Below are 13,577 nucleotides of genomic sequence, written 5' to 3'. Positions count from 1 at the left end.
GGCATTCTCTCAACCAGCTTCATTAGATAGTCACCTGGAATGCATTTAAATTAACAGGTGTGCCTTGTTAAAAGTTAATTTGTGGAATTTCTTTCCTTCTTAATTCATGTATTTGAGCCAATCAGTTGTGTTGTGACAAGGTAGGGGTGGTATACAGAAGATTTGGTAAAATACCAAGTCCATATTATGGTAAGAACAGCTCAAATAAGCAAAGAGAAATGACAGTCCATCAATACGTTAAGACATGGTTAGTCAATCCGGAAAATCTCAAGAACTTTGAAAGTTCCAAGTGCAGTCGCAAAAACCATCAAGCACTATGATGAAACTGGTTCTCATGAGAACCGCTACAGGAAATGAAGACCCAGAGTTACCTTTGCTGCAGAGGATAAGTTCATTAGAGTTAATTGCAACTCATATTGCAGCCCAAATAAATCCTTCACAGAGTTCAAGTAACAGACACATCTCAACATCAACTGTTCAGAGAAGACTGTGTGAATCAGGCCTTCATGGTCGAATTGCTGCAAAGAAACCACTACTGAAGGACAGCAATACGAAGAAGAGACTTGCTTGAGCCAAGAAACACAAGCAATGGACATTAATTTGAGATTTTTGGTTCCAACCAGTGTCTGTGAGACGTAGAGTAGGTTAACGGATGATCTCCGCATGTGTGGTTCCCACCATGAAGCATGGAGGTGGTGGTGCGTTGGTGCTTTTCTGGTGACACTGTCAGTGATATATTTAGTATTCAAGGCACACTTAGCCAGCATGGCTACCACAGCATTCTGCAGCAATATGCCATCCCATCTGGTTTGCACTTAGTGGGACTATCATTTGTTTTTCAACAGGACAATGACCCTAAACACACTTCCAGGCTGTGTAAGGACTATTTGATCAAGAATGAGTGATGGAGTGCTGCATCAGATGACCTTGCCTCCACAATCACCCAACCTCAACCTAATTGAGATGGTTTGGGATGAGTTGGACCGCAGAGCGAAGAAAAAGCAGCCAACAAGTGCTTAGCATATGTGGGAACTCCTTCAAGACTGTTGGAAAAGCATTCCTCATTAGGCTAGTTGAGAGAATGCCAAGAGTGTACAAAGCTGTCATCAAGGCAAAGGGTGGCTACTTTGAAGAATATACTTCTTGATTCCATATGTGTTATTTCATTTCATTATTCTACAATGTAAAAAACAGTCCAAATAAAGAAAAACCCTTGAATGAGCAGGTGTGTCCAAACGTTTGACTGGTACTGTATTTCACAGTGATTTAGATGGTACAATGATTCCCTACAGTATTCAGTTCTTGTTTTCTCCCAAACTGAAATTGAACGAATTGTGCAGATTTTTAGCAACAAAGAAATTACAACCATTTCTACTTTGTTTCCACAGCCACAAAGGCAAAACAGCTTTCCCATTTCGACAACAGAAGCCAGTCTGGCGGGAGAAATCAATAGGTGAATATCACAGCCAATCATAACACTGTGTAAGTAATACTGTGAAACACTATTATTCCACTATGACTGCAGGTATATTATGGACATTTTATGAACATTATGGAAATTACAATGCACTTTTAATATCTCAAAAGTACCCCCTTTGATTTTGTTATTTGTAAAGACATATTGTTTGAAACAATATACACTCATTCAACTACTGTACATAATTCCAGAATGGGCTCTCTGCTGCTTTTGAAGAAATTAACAATTTTATAGATAGAAATTGACATTTTACTTTATTCAAAAGTACCAGAGGCCACTCTGGAAATGTGATGTGTTTGAAGAGTATATTGTTCCAAACAATATGTCTAAAAAGTAAGCAAAATCTTTTAAAAAAAATGTACTTTTTAAATAATCATAATATTTTGAATATTATGAATATTCAATATATGTTGAATAAATTAATGTGAAAATGTCTATTTCAGAATATAAACATACGACATATTTTAGAGCACACTATAAGGAGTATATGACATCAAGATGTTGTCTGTACCATGTACGGTTCATGGATCATAGGGTATTACAGGAGGCATCTATAAGAATAAAAGGGTCCTAAAATCGGCACTTTCAGAAATATATATTTTTTTAAAGAAAAAAAGTTGGTGATACAATTGTGAAAACCATGTTAAACATCCTTCCTCACAATAAAGTTATGTGAGAATTGCCAGAACAATCTGTGACACCAAGAATATTTCCACGCAATGCTGTGGCGGAATCGGCCCCAGCTGGCTTCATAAATAATGTATTGTTGATGTATACTTACACAGCATCTGTCTGAAGGGAGTTGAGGAACCTGCCTTGCTCCAGATTGAGTCTGAATATCTCTGAGCTGAAAAAGGATTCAGTCTTACTGTGCCCAGTCAACATTAACACAACTTCAACTTGTCTTTATTTTACTGCTGCTCTTTAATAACGTGTTACTTTTATTTCTTATTTGTACTGCATTGTTGGTTAAGGGCTCGTAAGTAAGCATTTCACTGTAAGGTAGATTTGATGTTAAAGACAAGTCTAATGATACATAGGAAATCAAGACAGTGAATGATCCACCTCCTTTGGCTTTTAACCCTTACCTTGCCCCAACAAAGTAGAGGTCGCAGGAGGGGTAGTGGTAGGCAAAGTCCCTACCAAACTTGGGAATGCGTGTCTTGTAGTAGTGTCCATGCTGCGAGTGGAACTCCACGTACCGGTTACAGTGCAGAAACACCAACTACACAAACAACAATATCAGGTCACATTTGCTTGTAGAAGATAAAGTTTAGATAACCCCCACTGCAGGAAACAACCAAGTAACAGTAAGTCTGTCTTACCTTCGAGTAGTCATCAGACAGAATGTCAAAGGCCACAACTGTGAGGGGGAAAAAAACACACTTTCAGAACTAGCTACAAGAAAAAATCATATCTACTGGTTAAGGATTTTGTACAATGTAAAAGGTTTCTTTATTGGTGACCATCACATTATGGCAATTGTGTATGTCGGGTGTGTGTTAGTCACAAAACATGGCAATGTCTTAAAATGATGTAGACAACGCCATACATAGAAAAATCCTAAACGTCCCTTGTCTGTCACAAATGTAAAAATATATATATATATTTCAAATTAATCTGCCAATTGTCCATTGTGTTGGTCGAAATAGTTAATACGCAAACCACGCATACTAACCAAAGTCTTGCAGGTTGGTTAAGGGACCAACACATGGTCCACATGGTTTTGCCAGATGACAGAAATGTCTACTTCAGTACAAGTGCTCTAACAAGTTGGGTAAACAATACTTTCCTCTGGATATTTTACTTTCCGGCAGAGTAAGTTCAAATATAATTGTATTCAACATTCCAGCTTGTAGAGGACCTGAGAGGTACCTTTCGAGAATCAAACACTGTCATATTCCAGACGATGTACTTAGAAATTCAGTGACTGGTCCCCAGGCAGGTGTGTGTTTGCTTGAAAATGTATATGTCTGGCTGCACCGTAGTTAAATATTAAAGACAGAGTAACTGGTTCAGGCCTGCGAGCTTTCATTAGTGGAGTCAGGACTAGCTGACACCATCACTGAGACAGCTGGATCCTCTTCCTATGTACCAGTCACTCACTTCACAACAAAAGGAGGGAGGGATACTTGCAGGGATTCCCATAGCAAGTCAGAATTCCAGCCGACCATAGAAGCAGAACGATCACCCTACGATTATGTAACAATATAACTACTGGGTCTATCACTTACCATCCGAATCCAGACACCGTTCAAATTTCAAGGACAACTGATACGTGTCATAGCATCGGATCCTGGGTTTGTATGTGCCTGAAAGGATGTTAAAAGAAAGTGACAAATTCATATATAACAGCAATTAGTGTTTTCCACAAGCACAAGCCAGCCAAATAGAACAATGATCCAGCTAAGATCCCCCGGGCTGGAGTTAAGAACTTTTTGCATCTCCATTTTGGTGGCATCTGGTACATTCACATTCCATCCAAAATAAACAGCTAAATTATTGAATACTTTATTGAGATTACCTCCCAGACTGGAAACATTTGTTGTTGTGGTATTGTGTTTACAATTTAAAATGACTGAAAATGCATGGATTCAGTGAAACGTTCATTTTTTTTGGATATCGTCTAGGCCTGATCAGGACCATGATGATCAGGACCATTTAAGTATGAGAACATTAAACCAATTAATTTTTATTGGTTTACATTTAACCTGTCTTCAAGATTAAAGTATTTTACTGCAAATTATGAATTGCCACAATTGTTTGTTCTTCAAATTATGTATTTTATTAAAAAATAAAAATTAAGTAAATATCCCAAATTACCTAGAAACATGTATTAAAGGTTCAATATAATAGAATCAAACAAATTGTGTGATGGGCAATTTCAAATGGAAAAATGGGTCTCTAAAATAACAGAACAGGTGCTCAATTAAGTTCTGGGTCCATATGTGTTAAGAGAAGATCGACATCAGCTAAATTGTTTGCAACTCTTTTGATTGCAGTATGTAATTCAGTAAAAAAAAAGAAGACTTGTTTAACAACTGACCCACAAATATCTGCAATAAAGGTATGATCGAAGGAGGAAGCAGGTGTTAACCATGGTCTCTGATACACTTTGATGAAATCAGTAGACCTATATCAATATCATATACAGTGCATTCGGAAAGTATTCAGACCCCTTGACTTTTCCCATTTTGTTATGTTACAGCCTTCTAAAATTAATTCAATCGTCCCCCCCCCCCCCCCCCATCAGTCTACACACCATACCCCATAATGACTAAGAAAAACAGCCAATTTTTTTAAGAAAAAAAATAATTAAATATCACATTTACATAAGTTTTCTTTTTTTCTTTTTTAACATTTTACCCCTTTTTCTCCCCAATTTCGTGGTATCCAATTGTTGTAGTAGCTACTATCTTGTCTCATTGCTACAACTCCCGTTCGGGCTCGGGAGAGACGAAGGTTGAATGTCATGCGTCCTCCGATACACAACCCAACCAGCCGTACTGCTTCTTAACACAGCGCGCATCCAACCCGGAAGCCAACCGCACCAATGTGTCGGAGGCTACACCGTGCACCTGGCAACCTTGGCTAGCGCGCACTGCGCCCGGCCCGTCACAGGAGTCGCTGGTGCGCGATGAGACCCCTACCGACCAATCCCTCCCTAACCCGGACGACGCTAGGCCAATTGTGCGTCGCCCCACGGACCTCCCCGTCGCGGCCGGTTACGACAGAGTCTGAGCGCGAACCCAGGGACTCTGATGGCACAGCTGGCGCTGCAATACAGCGCCCTTAACCACTGCGCCACATTTACATAAGTATTTACATTTACATAAGTACCCTTTACTGAGTACTATGTTGAAGCAATTACAGCCTTGAGTCTTCTTGGGTATGACGCTAAAAGCTTGGCACACCTGTAGTTGGGGAGTTTCTCCCACTCTTCTCTCCAGATCCTCTCAAGCTCTGTCAAGTTGGATGGGGAGCGTCGCAGTACAGCTTTTTTCAGGTCTCCAGAGATGTTCGATTGGGTTCAAGTCCGATATCTGTCTGGGCCACTCAAGGATATTCAGAGACTTGTCCTGAAGCCACTCCTGAAATGCTTACTCCTCCGTTTGGCCCAGTGGCCAGCTCTAGGAAGAGTCTAGGTGGTTCCAAACTTCTTCCATTTAAGAATAATGGATGTTCCTGTGTTTTTGGGGACCTTCAATGATGGGAGACATTTTTTGCTACCCATGCCCAGATCTGTGCCTCAACACAATCCTGTCTCTGAGATAGAAGGACAATTCCTTTGACCTCACGGCTTGGTTTTTGCTCTGACATGCACAGGCAACTGTGGGACCTTATATAGACAGATGTGTGCCTTTTCAAATCATGTCCAATCAATTGAATTTACCACAGGTGGACTCTAATCAAGTTGTAGAAACTTCTCAAGGATGATCATTGGAAACAGGATGCACATGAGCTCAATTTCGAGTCTCATTGCAAAGGGTCTGAATACATATGTAAATAAGGCATTTGCAAATTGATGAGGGGGAGGAAATTATTTTATACATTTTAGAATATGGCTGTAATGTAACAAAACATAGAAAAAGTAAAGTGGTCTGAATACTTTCCGAATGCAATGTAGGTATCATTAGTTTTTAAAACAATTAAATCTGTTATCTTTTATGATATTTTGGAACAGAGTGAGACTATCACTCCACTAGCCTACATATTGTTTCTGCAATGAGGAGGATTCACCATCTTCATGGAATGTTTTCATAATTTATCTGCCGATAACCAGGAGCCAAATGAACGGCTCTCGTACCGACGCGATTCGGTAGCCTACTGATGAGTCACCCACATAACGTCACTGTCTGGCAAGTCCTGCTGGACTTCATATCGAAAATTCAAACGATATCTTTAGTTTACTTGTCCAGATGTGATACCATGGATATATGATCAACTTTACTCAGTCAGTTCAACACCATTTATAAACTAGTCGAGCTTGCTGTTCGTCAATCACATCACAGTAAGCCCATGCACTAGCACTGCGTGGCTGTACATAAAACACGCAACAACAAAAAAAATCAATGTGCCAGAAAATAGGCTAAGTGGATTTCGACTCATAATTACCACATTATATGGGACGTGCAAATTGGTTCATATAGACGATGAAGGAACATCATGCTGGGCAGACTTTTTTTTTTGACTTGCGAAATGTAAAAACACAGCCTAATTTAGGTGGCATAATTCCCCGCTGAAAATTAGTGTGCAACTGGATGCATAGCCGACAGCCAGCGCTAGTGGAAAGCACTGCAATTACTTACAATCCTTTACTGTTCTACTCTACTAATATGCCAAATTTATCTGACAGTGACAGCAAGCCAAATCCTCACCTGCTGCTAGAATAAACTGCCCATCCCTTGACACTTTGATTGAGGTGCACACTGTGGGCATCTCAAAGTCCTGGATGAGCTCGATCCTGCGTTGGATGTCTGAGAAAAATACATTAGGGAGGTGACGCGTGAGCACAGGACAATCAATATACAGTCTGACAACTTGGCCAGCACACAAATACCTATAAGACATTGACATTAGTAAAATGAATACTCACCAACATCTTTATTTTGCAAAGCCCTTTTCTTTCGATCTGAAAGCCACTGGGAAACAAATATTGAGACGTGTGTTATCACATACTCTGGTTATTATGACAAGCTACTGTTTACTTTGTGAGCTCATACCCAATTTCACAGCAATATAAACCTCCATGCTTACTGGCCATGGATGCAGCTAGCTAACGTTAACTTAGTTGCTTGGCATGCCTGTGCTTCAAGACAAGACCGAGAAGCAATGACGTTATAGTAGCTAATAATAAAAACGACTTGACTTTGGAGATTCAATCGGTTATCAAAGTAGTATATATTAACAGTAGCTAACTAGCTTATTGTATTGTAAATTAGCTTGCTTGCTAGCTAAAGTTAGCTAGATAGCTACTTTTGAAAACGTGTCTTACCTCTGGTAGAGACTTTCCGTGGCTTAAATTATAAATCTTCACATCATTCACACTGGATATCTGCATTGTCGAGGCTGTCAAATATACTTTCCACTCATAACACTAATGTACAATAATTGTAAGTTCTAAATATTAAAAACGCATGCCCCACGTTGCCACTAACAACAGGAAGTGTTGGTCTTTACTATTTAGGTCCGTGTGGAAGCCAAAAACAATAGATGGAGTTCCTTCTTCTTTTTCTTCGGTGGGGTTTAGCGGAGGTTTGGCATCCAACGTCATGGTGCATTACCGCCATCTACTGTACTGGAGTGTGGGCCAGAGACAGGGAGAAACTAAATCCTGCCAGCCTTGTTGCTCTTAAAAAAAGATAAAAACATATTTTAGACTATATCTAATGACTTTCTTCTCAATATACTCTTTAAACTAATTTCCTGTATCCCCTTCTCCCTCATACTAGATATCAGTCTCTCTCTTTCCCTCTGATACTGCCCACACTGTAGCAATACATGCTCCACAGTCTCTGTTTCCTGACAATAATCACACTTTCATGTTGAATGCTTTCCTGTCACATTTAAGGTCTTAATCAACTGTCTGTGTCCCACCATTGATCTTGTAAAAATAGCCTCCTCTCTTCTGTCCCTTTCTGCAGTCCTCCCTCACTTTCCTCTGTACTTTAAATAAATGCCTGCCCTTAGTATCTCTATTCCACTGCTCGTGCCTTTTCTGCACCATTACTGTCCATATCAGGCTTTTTGTATCTGCCTTGCTCATTGAAACTACAACATCAACATCCCCACTACTAAGTGATTGTTTAACCAGTACATCAACTGCCTCGTTCCCCCTAACCCCCACATGGGCCGGGACCCAAGTAAATCTCATCTGTATAACCATCTGTCTAATTCTGCCATGGGTTTGTAGCACCTCATAAAGCAGGTCTTGTCTGCTACATGAGCTAAAGGACTGGAGACTCATTAACACTGCACATTAATCAGAGCAAATAACTACTCTGTCTGGCTTGTCTTCCTCCACCCACTGCAAGGCCAACAGTATGGCCATCAGCTCCACTGTATATATACAGCCAGATGATCTGTAATACGTTTCCTGACATCAACCCCAAATTCCTGTACTACAAATGCTGACCCAGTACATCCTGTCCTCCCAGTACATCCTGTCCTTCCACAAAATCCTGATACACAGTATGCAGACATCTCTTTAAAAAATCAGATGGATCAATACTCTCCCTATCTTTCTGTAGTCTCTCCAACACTTCTAGATCAACTACTGGAAGTGGGAGTAGCCATGGTGGATTTACAGGAATAGCTACCGTTGGACTAAACTCCCTTCCATACAGTTCCATCTCCTTCACCTGGGTATTACTCACCCAAAGCTTGTGTTCTGTCTCCCCTAATGTTCCCAGCATGCTTGTAAAATCCCTTTCGCAGGATGAGACACCCCATGTCCCTGTAGGTTGTCCTAATAATTAATTACCAGCTGCTGTCTCCTAATCTCAATGCCATATCCCCCATCTCCACCTGTAGTGCAGCCACTGGGGACGTCCGAAACATCCCACTACATATTCTGAGTCCTTGCCCCTGTATGGCATCTAGCCTTTCCAATGAGGTCCGGGCTGTCGAACCATACGCTATACTGCCATAGTCTATTATAGATCGGATCAATGCAACATACATGGTCCTCCATGAGGAACGCCCAGCCCCCCACTCCTTCCCTGCCAGACAGCGCATCACATTTATCACCTTCTTACACTTTCCCACCCTTCTCTCAATGTGTTCGCACAGGTCAGTCCAGTGTCAAAGTATACCTCAAGGAACCTGAAGGCCCCCACCTTCTCCAAGTTTCTCCCAGATAACCTCATGCATACCTCATCTCCCACCTTCCTCCTGGTAAAGCACACTGTCTGAGTTTTCTGTACAGAGAACCTGAATCCCCACATTAATGCCCACCACTCTACCTCATCAATTGCTTCCTGTACCTTCCTGACTATGTATGGCACATTTCTTCCCCTCTTCCATAAGGCCCCATCATCTGCAAATAATGACCTCCCAATATCTGGTTGTACCTGAGAGTAAAAAACACTGATCATGATTGAGAACAACAGAAGACTAATCACGCTCCCCTGTTTACTGTAAGACTTTTCTGTCATTTTAACAGAAAAACACTGTAGGATGCACAGTACAATGCCATAAATGTGTTTTACATGTACATTGCACTACATTATGGGTAAAATTATTTTTAAAATACTGTTATTAACTGCAATTCAGAAGCCTCCTGTAAAAATGACTCTAACATACTGTATTTCTTTACAGTAATAGCTTATGCCTAATGTAGATTCATGCTGTCGGGTGAGACACATGAAGCTCAGACTATTTTAGTAATTATCTTCTTGAAGCGGCTGTGAAGTGGAAGAATATTTTCAGCAGCTGATGGGAAAGTACCTTGCATTGTTTATAAGTATATTTATTGCTAGCCAAAGTTGAATTACTGCATGTTTCCTTAGCTAACCTAGCTAGATAGCTGGCTAACATTTGCTAGCTAGCTAGCTGAAGTTGACAAAAGCCATTACAGTCTGCTCTAAATTGCTCATAGATATCTAGCTGTGCGACCTAGAAAAACATCACAGGGAGAATATTGAGATTATAGGCTGTATCACATCTTCTGAGTGCAATAGAGAATACACAGCACAAATTCATGACCGTTATGTTTCCACCATTACTACAGAGAAAATAGCTTGTTTATTGCAGTTCAAAAATGACTTGGATTAATGGGCTGCATTTTAAACATATATTTTACCCGTATATTTTAAAACAGCGTTCCTTTTTCTAGCCCGCAAATAGCTTTTTACAAACAAATTGGTCAGAAATTTGGGAAGCACAGCCGAGAGCTGCCCAGTGACACAAGCCTACAAGACAAGCTAAACTACTTCTATGCTTGATGCGAGGCAAATAACACTTGAACATGCATGAGAGCTCTAGCTGTTCTGGAAGACTGTGCGATCACGCTCTCCGCAGCGGATGTGAGTAAGACATTTAGACAGGTCAACATTCACAAGGCCACAGGGCCAGACAGATTACCAGGACGTGTACTGCGAGCATGCGCTGACCAACTGGCAAGTGTCTTCACTGACATTTTCAACCTCTCTCTGTCTGAGTCTGTAATACCCACAAGTATTAAGCAAACCACCATAGTGCCTGTGCCCAAGAACACTAAGGTAACCTGCCTTAACGACTACCGACCCGTAGCACTCACGTCTGTAGCCATGAAGTGCTTTGAAAGGCTGGTCATGGCTCACATCAACACCATTATCCCAGAAACCCTAGGCCCACTCCAATTTTATACCGCCCCAACAGATCCACAGATGATGCAATCTCTATTGCACTCCACACTGCCCTTTCCCACCAGGACAAAAGGAACACCTATGTGAGAATGCTATTCATTGACTAGAGCTCAGTGTTCAACCCCATAGTGCCTTCAAAGCTCATCAATAAGTTAAGGACCCTGGGACTAAACACCTCCCTCTACAACTGTATCCTGGACTTCCTGACGGGCCGCCCCCAGGTGGTAAAGGTAGGTAACAACACATCCGTCACGCTGATCCTAAACACAGGGGCCCCTCAGGGCGTGTGCTCAATCCCATCCTGTACTGCCTGTTCACTCATGACTACACGACCAGGCACGACTCAAACACCATCATTAAGTTTGGCGATGACACAACAGTGGTAGGCCTGATCACCGACAATGATGAAACAGTCTATAGGGAGCAGGTCAGAGACCTGGCCCAGACCCAGGTTCTGTTGTAACCGGCCAAGACCGGGAGGTCCGTGGGGCGACGCACAATTGGCCTAGCGTCGTCCGGGTTAGGGAGGGCTTGGCCGGTAGGGATGTCCTTGTCTCATCGCGCACCAGTGACTGCTGTGGCGGGCCGGGCGCAGTGCGCGCTAACCAAGGTTGCCAGGTGCATGGTGTTTCCTCCGACACATTGGTGCGGCTGGCTTCCGGGTTGGATGCGCGCTGTGTTAAGAAGCAGTGCGGCTTGGTTGGGTTGTGTATCGGAGGATGCATGGCTTTCAACCTTCGTCTCTCCCGAGCCCGTACGGGAGTTGTAGCGATGAGACAAGATAGTAGCTACTAAAACAATTGGATACCACAAAATTGGGGAGAAAAAGGGGTAAAATTAAAAAAACAAAAAAAAAAAACAAAAAAAAGACAAAGGAGATGATTGTGGACTACAGGAAAAAGAGGACCGGGCACGCCCCCATTCTCATCGATGGGGCTGCAGTGGAGCCGTGTCATGACGTTGTATTAGTTAATGTGACGACTGTTGTTCATCGAATGATTAAAGTTTCTAATTGTGTGATTAACTGAATCAAGCAGTTATTAACTCATTAACCTGGGGCACCATGGGAAAACTAGTTTTTATTGAGTTTCTATTTCCCAAATTAACTCAAAGAATATCAGAATATCGATTTTACAACAGCCGCTAATGAACTAGTTGCCTCTACCAATCTCGTTCTGAATGTCGTATAGCCCGTGAATCTGCACGGACCCGGGTTTCACTAATGAATTCGTACCACACCAATCTTAGTTGAATATTTATTTACTAAAAAGCTAAAATAATGATAAAAGATACACATAGACAAAACACATTATAGGCTATTGATTAGAACTTAGTATAACGGGCCAACACACTATGGCGTGTGTTACCCACAATGAGGATTTCAAAAGAGAGAGAAAAAAGAAAGTACACAATATAAATATACATTTGGGTGAATTTGTCAGCTATGCTATTCTAACCCTAGCCTTGCCCCAAACTGCCGCTCTTATGGGTCAGAATATAATGATGTAATTACGTGGGGATGATCTCCGAGGATTCTCTGCGTGGACCGTTCCGCTGTACGATGACGCACTTCTCCTGCGCACCTCAAATCAAATCAAATCCAATTTTATTTGTCACATACACATGGTTAGCAGATGTTAATGCGAGTGTAGCGAAATGCTTGTGCTTCTAGTTCCGACAATGCAGTAATAACAAGTAATCTAACTAACAATTCCAAAACTACTGTCTTGTACACAGTGTAAGGGGATAAAGAATATGTACATAAGGATATATGAATGAGTGATGGTACAGAGCAGCATAGGCAAGATACAGTAGATGGTATCGAGTACAGTATATACATATGAGATGAGTATGTAAACAAAGTGGCATAGTTAAAGTGGCTAGTGATACATGCATTACATAAGGATACAGTCGATGATATAGAGTACAGTATATACGTATGCATATGAGATGAATAATGTAGGGTAAGTAACATTATATAAGGTAGCATTGTTTAAAGTGGCTGGTGATATATTTACATCATTTCCCATCAATTCCCATTGTTAAAGTGGCTGGAGTTGAGTCAGTGTCAGTGTGTTGGCAGCAGCCACTCAATGTTAGTGGTGGCTGTTTAACAGTCTGATGGCCTTGAGATAGAAGCTGTTTTTCAGTCTCTCGGTCCCAGCTTTGATGCACCTGTACTGACCTCGCCTTCTGGATGATAGCGGGGTGAACAGGCAGTGGCTCGGGTGGTTGATGTCCTTGATGATCTTTATGGCCTTCCTGTGACATCGGGTGGTGTAGGTGTCCTGGAGGGCAGGTAGTTTGCCCCCGGTGATGCATTGTGCAGACCTCACTACCCTCTGGAGAGCCTTACGGTTGAGGGCGGAGCATTTGCCGTACCAGGCGGTGATACAGCCCGCCAGGATGCTCTCGATTGTGCATCTGTAGAAGTTTGTGAGTGCTTTTGTTGACAAGCCAAATTTCTTCAGCCTCCTGAGGTTGAAGAGGCGCTGCTGCGCCTTCTTCACAATGCTGTCTGTGTGAGTGGACCAATTCAGTTTGTCTGTGATGTGTATGCCGAGGAACTTAAAACTTGCTACCCTCTCCACTACTGTTCCATCGATGTGGATAGGGGGGTGTTCCCTCTGCTGTTTCCTGAAGTCCACAATCATCTCCTTAGTTTTGTTGACGTTGAGTGTGAGGTTATTTTCCTGACACCACACTCCGAGGGCCCTCACCTCCTCCCTGTAGGCCCTCTCGTCGTTGTTGGT

General features: G+C 41.8%; 1 protein-coding gene across 1 annotated transcript in view; it reads right to left on the bottom strand.

Annotated features, from left to right (window-relative positions):
- LOC110497780 (nucleolar protein 10) overlaps positions 1–7,680 on the bottom strand; it is a 34,175-nt gene extending 26,495 nt beyond the window's left edge. Inside the window, exons 1-7 of the mRNA XM_021574141.2 lie at positions 7,473–7,680; positions 7,074–7,119; positions 6,856–6,954; positions 3,712–3,789; positions 2,803–2,840; positions 2,566–2,702; positions 2,259–2,324 (exon numbers count right to left, since the gene is read on the bottom strand). Coding sequence (XP_021429816.1) covers positions 2,259–2,324; positions 2,566–2,702; positions 2,803–2,840; positions 3,712–3,789; positions 6,856–6,954; positions 7,074–7,119; positions 7,473–7,538 — 530 coding nt within the window. The 5' untranslated portion in view covers positions 7,539–7,680. The remainder of the gene's footprint in view (positions 1–2,258; positions 2,325–2,565; positions 2,703–2,802; positions 2,841–3,711; positions 3,790–6,855; positions 6,955–7,073; positions 7,120–7,472) is intronic.
- Between the last annotated feature and the right edge of the window lie 5,897 nt (positions 7,681–13,577).

Source organism: Oncorhynchus mykiss, chromosome 19, assembly GCF_013265735.2.
Source record: "Oncorhynchus mykiss isolate Arlee chromosome 19, USDA_OmykA_1.1, whole genome shotgun sequence".
NCBI classification, from domain to species: domain Eukaryota; kingdom Metazoa; phylum Chordata; class Actinopteri; order Salmoniformes; family Salmonidae; genus Oncorhynchus; species Oncorhynchus mykiss.
This window is presented reverse-complemented; position numbering and strand designations above follow the sequence as displayed.